The 15235-nt window shown below is 43.4% G+C and overlaps 1 protein-coding gene across 29 annotated transcripts in view; it reads right to left on the reverse strand.

Moving 5' to 3' along the window:
* Pum1 (pumilio RNA binding family member 1) overlaps positions 1-14448 on the reverse strand; it is a 113409-nt gene extending 98961 nt beyond the window's left edge. For 22 of the 29 annotated variants that reach the window (XM_034501755.2, XM_034501754.2, XM_076934121.1 and 19 more), the window contains exons 1-2: positions 14254-14372; positions 8788-9161 (exon numbers count right to left, since the gene is read on the reverse strand). In XM_034501755.2, the coding sequence (XP_034357646.1) occupies positions 8788-9150 (363 nt within the window). In that variant the 5' untranslated portion in view covers positions 9151-9161; positions 14254-14372. Of the gene's footprint in view, positions 1-8787; positions 9162-14253 lie in introns of those variants that run through there. The other 7 variants (XM_076934119.1, XM_076934116.1, XM_034501752.2 and 4 more) reach the window with 5 other exon arrangements.
* Between the last annotated feature and the right edge of the window lie 787 nt (positions 14449-15235).

Consider the following 15235-nt stretch of genomic DNA (forward strand, 5'->3'; position numbering starts at 1 on the left):
GTGAGTTCCAGGACAGCCAGGGCTACACAGAGAAACCCTGTCTCAAAAAAAAAAAAAAAAAAAGAAAAGAAAAAGTGTTGTTTAATATAGGCTGTGTTTTAGAAAAGTTGCTGCCCCGCAATAAATTGCAATGCAACAATTGGGGTCCTATAGATGCATGTCAACTGTGAGATTTTACATGAGAGCCACATTTCTCCACCCTGTTTTCTCATTCATAAAAATTTACACAGAGGGCTGGGCTATGTTCAGTGATAGCACTAGCCTGTGGATACATGGGACTGCCAGGTTCTACCCATACCATCATCATAAATCAATCACTCAATAAATAACCCATATGAAGTTATTGGAGGCTCTCACCATGTAAGAATAAAACTGCCAGCCAAGCCAGGCGGTGGTGGCGCACGCCTTTAATCCCAGCACTTGGGAGGCAGAGGCAGGTGGATTTCTGAGTTCGAGGCCAGCCTGGTCTACAGAGTGAGTTCCAGGACAGCCAGGACTACACAGAGAAACCCTGTCTCGGGGAGAAGAAAAAAAAAAAAACTGCCAGCCAAACTTCGGGGGAGGAGTGGAGGGGCAGAAGGGATAGCAGCAGCCTTTAATTAATCCCAGCATTCTAGCTGTGAGTTCCAGGCCAACCTGGTCTAAAGAGTAAGTCCCAGGACAGCCAGGATTTCGCAGAGAAACCGGGGGGGGGGGGGGGGGGGGAGATAAAAATAAAAAACCCTGCTATCCTAGAAGTGGTGCACGCCTTTAATACCTGAACTAGGGAGGTAGAGGGAAACCTCTGAGTTTTGAAGGGTGGGGGGAGGTTTGTAGGGAAAGGCACTAGCCTGGCAGGCATAAGATGAGGACCTATGTTTGATTCCCAAAGACCCAGGTAAAGCTGGTGCAGGGTTCTAATCCCAACGTTCTTAGGACAGGATGGAAGGCAGACAACTTCTAACAAGCTTGCAGACCAGCTAGCCTGACAAACAACAGATTCATAAATGGAAAGAGAGAACTAACAGCCATGAATCCTCTGGCTTCCACACACACCACTGCATGACAAGTCCACATTCACACAACACACACATAAATTGTCTTAGATAAAATTTATAAATAATAAATGGAAAAAAATCGAATTATCAGTAACCTCTACCACCTACACAAATATAACAAATTTTGTGGTATTTCTTCCTTGTTCTTAATCCATGTACAGCACATGTACATGTACAGAGTTTAAAAGCTCTCTCTCTCTGTGTCCCTTTTTGGGACACGTTCTCTCACTATAGAGATCTGACTGTCCTGTAACTCACTAGGTTGTAGACCAGGCTTTCCTGGTACTTAAGAGTCTCTGCCTCCTGTTGAGATTAAAGGTGGGCTCCATCATGTCCAACTGAAAACCTATTTTCTAGAGAATGAACTAACAAGTGAAGAAAATGTATCTGCCAATTACTCTTGGGACAGTTTTATATAAGCCAAATATACAAGGGCCTATCCAACTCGGCACAGACCCACCCACTGAAGTTGCCATTTTGTACTTTCCTCTTTCCTTCATGAAACCAAGTTTCTTCAGAGGAATGACATAAGCAAATTCATTGTTTGCATTTTCCAAGACTTCTGACTCTAAATAATGTCTCCCTAACATTTACAACTGTGGGAAAACACAAATTTGAACTAACAAGCTCTTTAATAGATTAAAGAACATTTTGTAATTATCAGCTGGGGCTGAAGAGATGGTTCAGCAGTTAAAATCAATTCCTAGCACCTACATGACAGCTCACAATTACCTGTTAATTCTAGTTCCAGGAGACCCACCATCCTCTCTTGGCCACCATGGACACCAGACACCCATAAAGTTTTCATACATATACACAGGAAAATATATCTTTAAAAAGAATTGGTGATCTTGACAACACCAACAACTCCCCTACAAAGATGGCTCCAAATCCACATTACTCAGAAAGCAGCACCACAGTTAAACTCCATCCCCAGACTTTGGCTGAGCCCTTCACATGCTGGACTAAGCTGAAAAAGGTAGTCACAGAGAACCAGAGACTGTATCCAATTTAAAGTTCTGAACAGGCCACCCAAAGACTACCCAGGGCTGGAGGATAAGTCAGAGCTACAGGTGATGAGAATGCTCCCACTGTGGTGTGGCTACGCAACTGGGGAAACAGCTGACAAGCCAGAATCAAAACTTTAATTGAGCAAACTATGTATCAATAAAGTGGTTATTGACAACATCCTTAAGGCTCCATTTTCTACACATTAAAATCACTTTCCTGGAAACTTATTCATTCTAAGCAAAGTACTTTAGAGCTGGAAATATAGCTGGGCAGCAGCAGCACACTTAACCTAACATAAGCCAAGTCCTGGGCTCAATCCTTACTATCACCAATAAACAAACTCACACAATCTATGGCAATCTGTGCACTATTTGCACATTATCATCAGGGAACAAAGTACCAGGACAGCTACACTTAATATAAGTTTTTTAACTTATATTATAAGCTTATAACTCCTTGGGTCCAAAAGAAACTAAATAGGAAACATAGCAAAGGAAGGGGTTTTTTAAAAATCAAATCCAGCACTTGGGAGGCAGACACTTCTCTGAATTCAAGGACAATCTAGTCTACAGATGGATTTCCAAGACAAAGAAACCCTGTATTGGGGAGGGAGGGAGGGAGGGAGGGAGGGAGGGAGGGAGGGACGGACAGACAGACAGACAGACAGCGAGACAGAAGGAAGAAAAAGAAAAGAAAACCCACACACACACACATACTCTTAGCACCCCTTGTTCTCCTGACAGTGTGTGGCAGCACCCTGTACCTGAGTTTGGCGTCAGGGTTCCCAGAACTGCTATCTAGGTAGCCTTTCCATAACGTTCTTGAAGCAAACAGCTCTTAGACAAGTCTTGGGCAACTGCAGCTTCCAGAAAAGGCTGCATGCAAGGATGTGTCTCTGCCACAGAGGTGTCATAAAAAACAGAAGCACCTCTGAGTAGTGGAGTGATGGCGCACACCTTTGATCCCAGCACTTGGGAGGCAGAGGCAGGCAAATTTCTGAATTCCAGGCCAGCCTGGCCTACAGAGTGAGTTCCAGGACAGCTAGGGCTACACAGGGAAACCCTGTCTCAGAAAACAAAACAAAACAAAACAAAACAAAACAAAACAAACAAAAAAAGAAACCAGAAGCACCTCTTTGCTTTACACCCTCCAAGAAACCTAGTCAGCACCCCTCACTCAGATTTAAAACATGTCTCCTTAAGACTTTCATGGCCAAGTTTGGTGTTGTACAGCTTTAATCTCATCTCTATGAGGTTGAAGCCACCCTTGTCTATATCTACATAGAAAGTTCCAAGCCAGCCAGAGTTATATGGAAGATTGTGTCCCCCCCCCCAAAAAAAAAAAAAAAAAACTAAATTTAATTCATTCCATTCTCTTTTGTGAATGCTCAAAGCAAACTGTAATTCTGGTATATATTATTTCTGTGAGTTTTCTATTTATTTGTTTTTAATTTTGACACAGGATCTCGTTGAACAGTCCAGGCTGGCCTGAAACTGACAATAAATTCTGAATTTCATTTTCTATTTGAAGCTTACTACCATCTATCATTTACCCTAATACCTTACCAACAGGTTTTTAAAACAATGTGTTGCCTAGAAGGCATGCACATCAAGGTCTACTCAGCATCCAAATAATGTTTGACTGGACATGCATACATACACATGCCAGGACCACTGGACCACTTCTTCAGGTGAAACCATGATTCTTCAGAGTATATAGTCAAAGACTGATGATCACCCTTTTAACAAAGTACCTAATGTTAAATCTTGGAAGTAACACATAACACAGGGAAAAGGATGGAGAGTGCAGAGATAATAGGCTATAAAATATGAAAGATGGGGTATTTAGTCAAGTGCTACTGGTTCAAATGCTGAGGAACAACTTGAGCAATCTACCCCAGGTGACTAGTTACAAGCTGTCAGTTACCTTAGAGCACTGGAGAGGACACATAGACAATAAGATCCCCTCACCAGATGAGACAAACACCAGTGCAACGCCAATGAGACATTTGATCCACTCAGCTCTGCTCAAGCCTCTGTGCTCATCCCTTTTGATGCCAACCTACAATGAGCACCAACTGGTCCTAGTGCCAGTGACCACAAGCAAAATGAGTATGCTCCATGGCCCTGTGGCCAGGAGAGAGCTGCTCAAGTCTGCCCTGGATAACCCGAGATAAAGTTCACTCATGGACCTTAACACATTTCCTCTATCTCATCACCTACTTTATCTCCCAGCATTTTACAATAGATTTCACAATAACAATACAACAATCACATGTCAAAGTTTTAGTTTTGCAAGATGAAGTTTTAATGCTAATCAGAAAAACTTAAATCATAAAAATTACTATTTAAATATAGTTCGTTTACACATAAAATGGGTCTTCTAGCTCTTCTCTAGCACCCTCACCACATTTGCTGTCTTAAGGGCTTGCTATAGGCGCTGTGATGTGTGGCCACACAGCTCCTATTTCTGGAATCAGTGTCTGTCTGTGCTCTAATGGCTTACTTACTTTCCAACCCACAAACCCAAGCTCACTTTCCCTCCTCTCCCCCCAGAGCAGCCAGTGCTCTTAACCACTGAGCCGTCTCTCTCTAGTCTAAAAAAAGTAGCTTTTCCACAAAAGGGAAGAACATGAACCTAAAGTATTTTGACATGGTAAGTATAAATCTTACCACACCCCGAGCATCTAAATGATGAAAGTGTTTTACCGATTCGATCTTAAATTTTGTTCCATCATAAAAGAACATGGAAGTGTCTTTAATCCCAATATTAGGAGGCAGAGGCAGGCAAATATCTGTAAACTCAAAAGACAGCCAGTTCAGACCAGCCAGGGCTGCAGAGTGAGACTGTCTCCAAAGCAAAACAACTTATAAAATAAAAGAAAGGAGGGGGTCCATCTATTATGATAAAAAGCCATCTAAAAACAAAACGTAAAAATGAAAAGACAGGGCTGGAGAGATGCTAAGCCGTTAAGAGCACTGACTGCTCTTTCAGAGGACCTGAGTTCAATTCCCAGCAACCATATGGTGGCTCACGACCATCTGTAATGGGATCCTATGTCCTTTTCTGGTGTGTCTGAAGAAAGCTACAGTGTATTCATATACATTTAAAAAAATTAATTAAAAAGTGACAGAACCTAAAAATAAATAGTCTCAGAAAACAGCCACCACCAAAAATGAATAACCCAGTAGTATAGTGGCAAGCACTGGGGTAAGATCACTTTGTACTAAGTGAAGTGATGACTACTTAGAACCCTCATAAAAACAGAACACACAACAAACATATACCATTTGTGGGACAGAAACAAGACTGCAGTACTGAGAGTCTCTATCATTTGTATTTTTCTACTATCAAGTCTATGATCTCTACCTTTCCAATAAAGTAACTGGTTTCCCTAAAAATATGCTACTCTGCTACAATAATTCTCTGGGGTTCAGCATGTCTTCCTGGGAAGACAAATGTCTACCCAGAACTTACACAGTAAACCTATGCTTACTTCAAAACTACATCGACTGGGGACGGTGGTGGCACACTCCTGTAATGCCAGCACTAAGGTCTGCCTCGTAACTATACTTCCATTTCTTGTCCCTCACAAAAGATTCTTAGCTACCCCACAGAACTGTAAGGATCAAATTCAGGAACTGTGCAGCTCAGTGCCTAGATCCTGTTTAGCTCTTAAAACTCTTTCACTTCAACCTACCTGACAGATTACAGTCTCCTGCCTCACCAGTAACTGTGGCAGAGAAGGGCAGAGTCCCCACCCAGTTCTGTCCCTTTGTTCTGGTGCTCCTCTTGCTGAGTGCTGGGTAAACAGGAGTTGGCCACTTAGCTGGCTTTAAACAAAACAAAACACACATAAACCTGCACAGCCCTCCCCAGTATTCTCTCTACTCCTTGTCACAAGCCTTGAATTTCCAAGATGGCAAAGCTCTAAGACCCACTTGTCTGTGGATAGAACTAAACAACTGTTCTGTCCCGAATTAACATAGAATCACAGAATACTTCCGTGGGAAGGGGCATCAGAAAGACACCAGAACCTCCACCCTACAGTATATCTCACCAAAAGGTGAGACAAATACCAAAATAAAACCAGACATAGCTATCAACCCAGCACTCAGGAACGGGAAAGAGGAACACTTCAAGTCCCAGGCAAGCCAGGACTGCAGAGTAAGATGCTGCCTCAATTACCCACAATCAACAACAACAACAACAAAGGTGGTGGGGGCATTACAACACACTATAACTACTGTTTAAGTACTTATTTGTGTGGATACCCCATAACTATATGAGCCACCCAGAGTTCTCTACCACTGTGCACTGAGCGCCCACACACACAAACACTATTCAACATCTTAGCCTGGCATTCACTAACTTCTCCTCTACTACCATGTTCTTTTTCTACAATCTTATTGAAATGCCACAAAGTTAGGGAATCATGAAATCATTTCTTCCAATTTCTTTTTCTACTTAGTTTTTCAAGACAGGGTTTCTCTGTGTAGCCCTAGCTATCCTGGAACTCGCTCCGTAGACCAGCCTATCCTCAAACTTGGAGATCTGCCTCCCTCTGCCCCCTTAGCGCTGGCATGTGACACAACATCCAGGCCCCAAACCTTCTTACATGCTAAAGTGTACAGACTAATACTGAGATGAGTACATTTAATCATACTTTCAAGACTCTAAACCTTTCTGAGGATGTAGTAAATCTGAGGGAGCGGTCTTGCCTATGAAGCTCAAGACCCAGTTCTATCTTCAGGCAAGAAAAAAGGGTGACCCTGCTCTAACAGTAAACAAATGCAGTGCCATGCTTCAAGTACAGAATGAAAACTAAAACCACCTGAGGAACAAGACACTACCATTTCCTTATCATTAGCAACCTCCCCTACATATGCCCTTATGGGACAACAAAAATCTGGGATCTACTCAAGTGGCGCACCTGTAATCCCAGGATGCAGGAGGCAGAGGCAGGTGGATCTCTATGAGTTCAAGGCCAACCTGGTCTACAGAGAGAGTTCCAGAACAGCCAGGGCTACACAGAGAATCCCTGTTTCAACCCCCAACCCCACCCCCAAAAAAACAGAAACAAACAAACAAAAAAAAAAAGCTGGATGAGTGATGGTGCTTACCAGCAAGCCTGACTACAACCTGTCCTCTGACCTGTATCTGCTGTTGGTACAGATACACATGTACCTACACATATAAATAAAATGTAATAAAATTATTTAAAAAAAAATTAATGAAATAGGAGCTAGACAGATGAATCACTGGGTAAAGTGTTTGCCACTAAACCATGAAGCCCTGAGATCCCGGCACTAACATACACACTAAGAGTAAAGGCATGTATCTGTAGCCCTGGCCTTGGTGGAAAAGCAAGCCATGTGAACCCCAAGGGCTCAACGCCAGCCAATCTAGCCAACGTATCCAACTCTAAATTCAGTAAGCAATCAGTCTCAAAACATAAGCACAAGCCTTAAATCCCAGCACTTTAGGCAGAGGCAAGAGGATCTCTGAGTTTGAGGCCAGCCTGATCTACACAGAGTTAGTTCCAGGATAGCCAGGACTGTTACACAGAGAAACCCTGTCTTGAAAAAAACAAAAATAAAAAAATATAGGTAGAAAACAGTAGACAAAGACAGCTTTGTTTGGCTCTCAGCCAAGTGCATACCCACACACACACCAACTATACCACATATGCATACACACACAAATAACAAAGAAAAACAACTACTATCCTTCCTGGCAAGTTCAAGAAGCATGTAACTGAAAATTTAGACTTGCCATTGTGCCTGCTTATGTTTTTGAAATAGAACAGGGAAAAAAAAAACCTAGAAACCCTAGAAAAGGTATCAGTTTCCTTTTTCTAATAAGCACTGGACTGGCAAGTGAATCTGTACAAATGACACCTATAACCCAATTGCCAAAGGTAGACTTAATCAAGTGATTAAGTCTAATCCTCAGGAAACAGAGCAAGCTAAACTCTTTGTCAGTAAAATAGATTTATGTTAAAATAAAATGAAGTCAGACATGGAGTTCAAGTCTTTAATCCCAGTAGTGGCCAACCATTGTGGGTTCAAGGCCAGCCTGATCTACATGACCTACATGAGACTCTGTCTCTAGAAAAAAAGGTAACGAAAAAAATTAATAAAAAAAATTAATGAGTATCAACTGAATTCTTAGAACACGAGATGGTTAAAACCTAAAAGGCACAATCAACCCTCATTTGAATGACAAACCTCAGGTGAGCAACTGACTCCTTATCCCACCCGCTTTCAACCACAATGTCCTTTTATTTCAATAATTCTTTTAATTTTCAATTTACAACATCTGTCAAGTTTAGTTCTTCTTGGGAATTTAAACATTCTCACATTGCTTCCAAATAACAGGATCTTAAAGATAAGTCACCCAAGCTGAACAGAAAAGCTTTGCTTCACATTGTCCTGTGAACCCAAACAATTCTTAAGAGCATATCGATGATGAAAATAATTCTGTTAAAAGACATTCTTAGAAATACCTTGTGAACATTAAAACACTCTTAAGATTTCTTTAGTGAATTTATTATATAACACCAGAATGGTAAATAAACCAGTGGCGATTACAATAACCAACCATTCTAAAACAAATGACTCTTGTTTACAACAAACTAAATAAGCAATCAAAGAGTTTCAAGACAGTCACTGAAAGCAGACAGCCTAAGCAGACAGTGATTACAAGTTTCAAAGCTGAAATAGGGAACTTTTTTTACCTGGTGTTCTGCATGAATGTTATCCCCTGTAGGCCATCGATGTTTGCTAGTATTATAGCCGCCTCCACCACTTCCTCCTCCCCCAAGCTGCTCACCATGCTGCCTCTGAAAGAAGTAGTCCACCATAGCGTCGTCCTGGGAACGGCCTGCAACTCCTATGGATCCTGGGACAGGGCTGGAGTGTGTCCCAGCTGCAAGAGCCTGATTTGCAGCTGGCTGTGGCTGCGCTTGCGACCCTGTTCCAGATGTCAAAACAACAGGCATGTTGGGATTAGCTGGTTCTTGAGGGTGATGTTTCAGGTGGGGGCTGAAAGAGTCCTGCCAAAGCACTGCTTTTCTCTTCAAGACACATGCAACGCTCATTCCACCAACACCTGAGAACAAACAGTTAACAGATGTTTAATGCTTGTATTTAAAAAAAAAAACAACTCCATATACTCCAGTACAAAATGCTAAACCATTCCCTCTCTTCTGTAAGTCAATACTGTCTAACTGTCTCTACCAAGAAGTCAAGTGTCTTCTGAAGTCAACAGTTTCCTGAACTGAACCTCCTTGGAAGCTGCTGGGCTTGAGTGTACAGAAAGGTCAACAGCAACAGGTACTCCATTAGGTGCTGAGATGAACGCCCACTACTGTAACCAGAGCTTTACTAAAAAGTAATCATAAAGACAAGGAACTTGCCTAAGGTGCTAGGACCTAGGCTGGAGCCCTAGAACCACATAAATAAAAAAGTAAACAAACAAACAAGCAAAATAGCTCTATGGAATCAGAATTTAATCAACAGCTTTCCTACTCAACTGACTTCCTCCTCAAATCAACTGGACTTAAAACTAAACAGCTTTTTTTTTTTTCCTGAGGTGAGATTTCATGGAACCCAGCCTGGCTTTGAAATTAAAAGGTAGCCAAAGCTGGCCAAGAACTACTGATCTACTTCCACCTTTGTGCTGGGATTACAAAACTGTAACCAGGAACTTTTGAAAGCATCCTTAAGTTTATAGGCTGGAGGTGTAGCTCAATGGAGTGCTGGCCTAGCCCTAGATTCAATCCCCTGGACTCCACCCGAGGCCCTGCAGATTCTATCACATGGACCCTCTCCGCCTTGTGCGCCATGTGATGCGGTGGTGACGCATGCCTTTAATCTCAGCACTTGGGAGGCAGAAGCAGGCGGATTTCTGAGTTCCAGGCCAGCCTGGTCTACAGAGTGAGTTCCAGGACAGCCAGGGCTACACAGAGAAACCCTGTCTCGAAAAACCAAAAAAGAAAAGAATTTACAGCTATATGTAACAAACCTGTCAATAACCAAACAAAAACCTATGGTTTAGACTCTGGAACTTAAAAGGATCCTTTAAAATATCTAACATGTTTATGGGACAATACCAAGATCAGGTGTGTTTTTATAACACAGGGAAAAATCAAGACTTTTACCAATACCTTACAAATACAATGCTATTAACTCTTAGATACAGGACAAGACAAACCCAACTCACTTTGCTGGTACTAAACCTCACTGTAAAAACCAGGTCTGTCTCACCAGGCATAGGGTAGCCATGTATTTACATGACAGACATTATATCCTCACAGAAACACTGAAAGGTAAGCATTATTAGCCCTGTTTTTACAAGTAAAACATTACAGCAGTTAGGAGCCCACGGTCATCCAGCTGGTCTACAACTTGCTAAGTAGAGCAGGCTGGCCTCGAAACTCACTGAGATCTGCCTATCTGAAGTATGGGATTAAAGATGTAAACCACCACCCCTTTTGAGTATCTGTAGTCATTAAACTCCGGAAATCCACAAAGAAATCAAATGTTACTAGAAACCATTGCTACTTAAGTTCCATAAAACCAAATAATTACATTTGTATGAACAAAGTAAACTGGTTACCAATTAGGGTAATCTGTCTACAACCACCAGAGAACTTCCAAGGTTAGCAACACTGTTCAAAACAAGTGAGAAACCTGTTTTCTCTCTTTCTTGAAATATTTTGTCTTCTGTTTTATGTGTTTTACCTGTATGTATGTGTATCATGTACATGAGGTGTCTGAGAAGGCCAGAGGCATAACAGCCTTGAAAACGAGTCAGGAATGACTGTAAGCCATTGAGAGTGGGGAACACATGTCCTCTGCAAAAGCACTGAGCATCTCTCCAGCCTTCAGCCATGCTCTCTCTTAGGTAAGTAACCTCCTGGAAAAGCAATCCTAGCTTCTCACAACTAATTCAGGTTATGAAACTAGCAGAGGTCACATGGAATCTGCAATCTGTTCAAAGCCTAGTCTGTAATCCCAGCACTCTAGGAGAACAAAACAGGAGGTCACGGGAGTTATACTGTGAGTTTAAGCAAACATGGAAAACAGTAAAATTCTCTCAAAAAAAAAAAAACAAAAACAAAAACAAAAACACAACAAAAGACAAAACCAAACCTCTGCTTTGGAAAATGCCTAATGTAAATAAAAAATTCCAATTCCCTTTTACCTACACACACACACACACACACACACACACAATTAAACCTTATACTGGAATAGTTTTAGCCTTCTAGGCTCTCATGAATAAAATGTTGTCTAGGTTCAAGTACAAACCCAGAAAGGTACAGCTGTTTCATTAACAGCCTCTACAAAGTACACACCGGCCTACCCCTCCTCACCTGGCTCTCGCCGACCCTGGCCCGCTCATGATACACACAGTACATTTGCTTCTCCATCTCTTTACTTCAGGCCAACTGATAGAAAACTCAAGTTTTGCCACCAAACTAACAATCTCTTTAATCAGTTTCCAAAGAAAGTTTCCCCCCATGCCTTGATTTTTGATAGCTTTTAATCAATAAGTTGAAAGGTAGAAAGAAAGTTCTAAAGTTTCTCAAATCACTATGCTTAAGACTCCACAAATTTAGATACCTACACCAGTCAAGGCAACAAAGCTTAAATCACCAAGAGGATTCATAAACTAGTAAATGCAGTATTTCCTAACATAAAAGAGCTGCTGAAAGTTACCTATGAATTTTCATATTAAGAACAAGTCTAGCTGGCCAGTGGTTGTGCGCATCTTTAAATCCCAGCACTCAGGAATGGGAGGCTGAGCCAGATGGATCTGTTTGTTTGTTGATTTGTTTTTTTGTTTTGGGGTGTGTGTGTGTGTGTGTGTGTGTGTTTTGCTTTTTGAGACAGGGTTTCTCTGTGTAGCCCTAGCTGTCCTGGAATGCACTCTGTAGACCAGACTGACCTCGAACTCAGAAATCCGCCTGCCTCTGCTTCCCAAGTGCTGGGACTAAAGGTTTGTGTCACCATTGCCCGGCCAGATGGTGAATTCGAGGGCAACCTAGTCTACAGAGTGAGTTCCAAGATAGCCAGGGCTATACAGAGAAACCCTGTCTCAAAAACCAATAAATAAGTAAACAAACAAACAAATAAATGATTTAAAAAAATGTCCCTGAAAGCAATCTCATTCTAAAAAATAACTGGGGAGGGGTCAGTTACAAAAATACTAAAACAAAACAATTGGCCTTTGTAAGGCTGTCTGGAACCCCTGCTTTAACAAATGAGACAAGGCAGTTTCTCAAACAAGAGAAAACCCGGCAAGGAGGGACAACTTAAAAGTGAGCAAACACCTAAACACTAACATGTGTCTGAGTGAATTTTGTAACATCTTGGCAATGACAGAACAAAAACTAATCATCAGTCCCCTAAGTACCAGAAAACAAGAAACGGATAGTACCTTTCCGGGAACTCTCAAAGCTCACTAAAAAGGTATATGTAGTATGTAAAATGTAACTTTTTTTTTTTTTAAAGCAAATGACATATTTAAAAGCAAATATTGTAAGCAATACAATGAAGTAACAAGTCTAGGTGCTTTCTAGCTTTCAACCTGTGTAAAGAGCACCTTGTAGTTTGTTTTTACCTTTTTAAAAAAATATCAATAGGAGGAAGTTTTCTTTAAACGAAGAGGCATGGTTTAATCTATCTGCTTTTACTAAGACGCTCAGGTTTAAAGGGGGTTTATTTTTACTTCACTGAATAAACACTCTGTGGACATAAATTTAACTTAAAGCAGTTCACAGACCCAAACTAAACAAATCCCAACTTCAAAAAGCTGTAGCCTCAGACAAGATGAATTCAAGCGTGGAAAAGCAAAATACTAGAAGTTCAGAACCCAGTATTTCCAAACCATCAGATAAAGATCCATGGCCCCTAGTGTTTTACAAAGTTACAATGAGCGAAGAGTCAAAATGCTCATTTGTTTACCGAAAACCCCAAAGGAAGCTGCTTATCTTAAAGGGAGAACCACATTAGTAACTTTTACACCAAAACAAAAAGCTAAAGCCACAATCCTATCTTCAGAAGTAACTAGCTTTAAAAACTGAACGCCCAAAAGCCCTCATAAATCATCTTAATAATCCCAGTAATTAATGGGGTGAGCAAAATGATCAAGTGTAACGAAGCCTTATCGTAATTTGCACAATGAAAACGAACAATCCTTCAAAGTTATGGTGAGGATAAAGCCTTCTCTGGTCATTTGTGTGGGAGTTCTTCGATGTGAGAGGGGAGCTCTTGGGAAGAGGGGTAAGCTTCATTGGAGAAAAGTTACAGGAGTGTTCCTCACTTTAACGTGGGAGTGGTACACAGACGAGTAAAACAAATGACCCAGGTTTACCCACCGCGTTTGTGAGGACCGAAACTGTAGCACTGAGTAGGTATCTACATGTTTTTCCTACTACCTACTGAAAGCCCCTCGGAGAGGAAAGCACAGCAACACAGGGAGGCTCAGAGAGGAAGAACACCCACCGCCTCAAGGGGGGGAAAACACACACACACACACACAAGCTCTCACAGAAACAAAAGGCCACAAGAAACCCAGGAGCTTAAAAAGCGATCCGAAACTTCCCGATGGTCACCTCTCCACATTTAAGGCTTGCAAAATCGCCCACTCCCCCACCACCGTGGGGGCTCGCCCGAGGACCGGGACCCACCGCTGCTTTCTAAAGCGATGTATTGTTCCTCCCTCGGCGCTGCCACGGAAGCTCCAGAAGTCCAAGGAGCCCGCGGGAGCACAGAACCTCCACTCCACGGCCACAAGAGAGGATCTAGGGCTTCGCAAACCCATCCAAAAATAAATAAATAAATACCAAAAAAAAAAAAAGAAAAAAGAAAAAAGAAAAAGCCGAGCTCGAACGGCAACATCCACCTCCAGGGACTCCCAGCAGGGCCGAACAGAAGCACGGAGCCGCCGCCAGCTGCGGGCCGGGCCCCGGCCGCGGCCCGCTCCCCACCCCCTCCTCGCGGATAACAATAGGGCCTCGCTGCCGCCTCCCAAACACGTACGAGCGGAGCGAGCGCGGAGCCTCCGCCAGGCCCGGCGGCGTCTCTAAGCCCTTCTCGCCCCGCCAACCGCTGCCAAACGCCAATACGAGGGGCGCATCGGCTCGCTGGGGGTTCGGAGCACGGTTTGGGGCCACCGGGGCGCGGATACTCACGGGCGGAGCGGTAGGATGAAGATGGATTCCGGCCCCCCGATCTTCGCTCGCCGGCGCTCTCGCTCCCCCTTACCTTTCACTCCGACAACATGGCGGCCCACTGGGGACTGGGCTGACGCGGTGCATCATGGGAGCGGCGCCGGCCCCGGCTCCGGCGGTGGCAGCGGCGTGTGCGGAGCGGGCGGGCGGCTCTGGAACAGGTTGCCCGGTTGCCATGCCAACCGTAGGGCCTGCGTGAACTCCGGGAAACTCGCAGGCCACACAACCGCTGTGCCCGCCCGCTGGGGCGAGCGCGCGCCGCCGCGTAGGGAGCGGGGTGGAAGGCGCGGGAGCGCGCACGGAGCGCCCAGGCTGCGGGGAGGCGGGGAGGGGACGCCGGCATGGGGCTGTGCGTGGACCTTGGCACAACCAGGCCCAAGAATGGGTTCGAACCCCTTCCAGCCTTCTGGCATCTGGCCTTATTGCATCTTCCTCCTGCCTCCGTTTCCCCAGTGTAACATACAAAAGAGAAGAACAACAGAACGACCATGCTGATGGAGGGCAGGACCTCAACCTAATTTGCAGGATCTGGAGCACAATGACAGTGCCAGGGCCCTGTTCAAAAGTCATAAGAAATATCAAGATGCAAACTAAGCAAATTAAGCTGAAAACTAGAAGCTAGCCCTTCTAGAGGTGTTTGCAAGCACTCCATCATTTTTGCTGGAGGTTGGTTGGATGGTTGGTTTGGTTTGGCTTTTTATGTTTGGTCTTTTGTTGTAGCCCTGGCTGGTCTCTAACCTACTGAAATCCACCTGCCTCTGCCTTCAAGAACCATCTTTTGTCTCTCTCCTCCAGCCGAGCAAGATGCCCAAAGGAAAAAAGGCCAAGGGGAAGAAGGTGGCCCGGGCCCCTGCCGTCGTGGGTGGTCAATCCTTTGTTCGAGAAAAGGCCCAAGAACTTCGGCATTGGGCAAGACATCCAGCCCAAAAGAGATCTAACACAC

Source organism: Arvicanthis niloticus, chromosome 5 (assembly GCF_011762505.2).
Source record: "Arvicanthis niloticus isolate mArvNil1 chromosome 5, mArvNil1.pat.X, whole genome shotgun sequence".
Classification (NCBI taxonomy): domain Eukaryota; kingdom Metazoa; phylum Chordata; class Mammalia; order Rodentia; family Muridae; genus Arvicanthis; species Arvicanthis niloticus.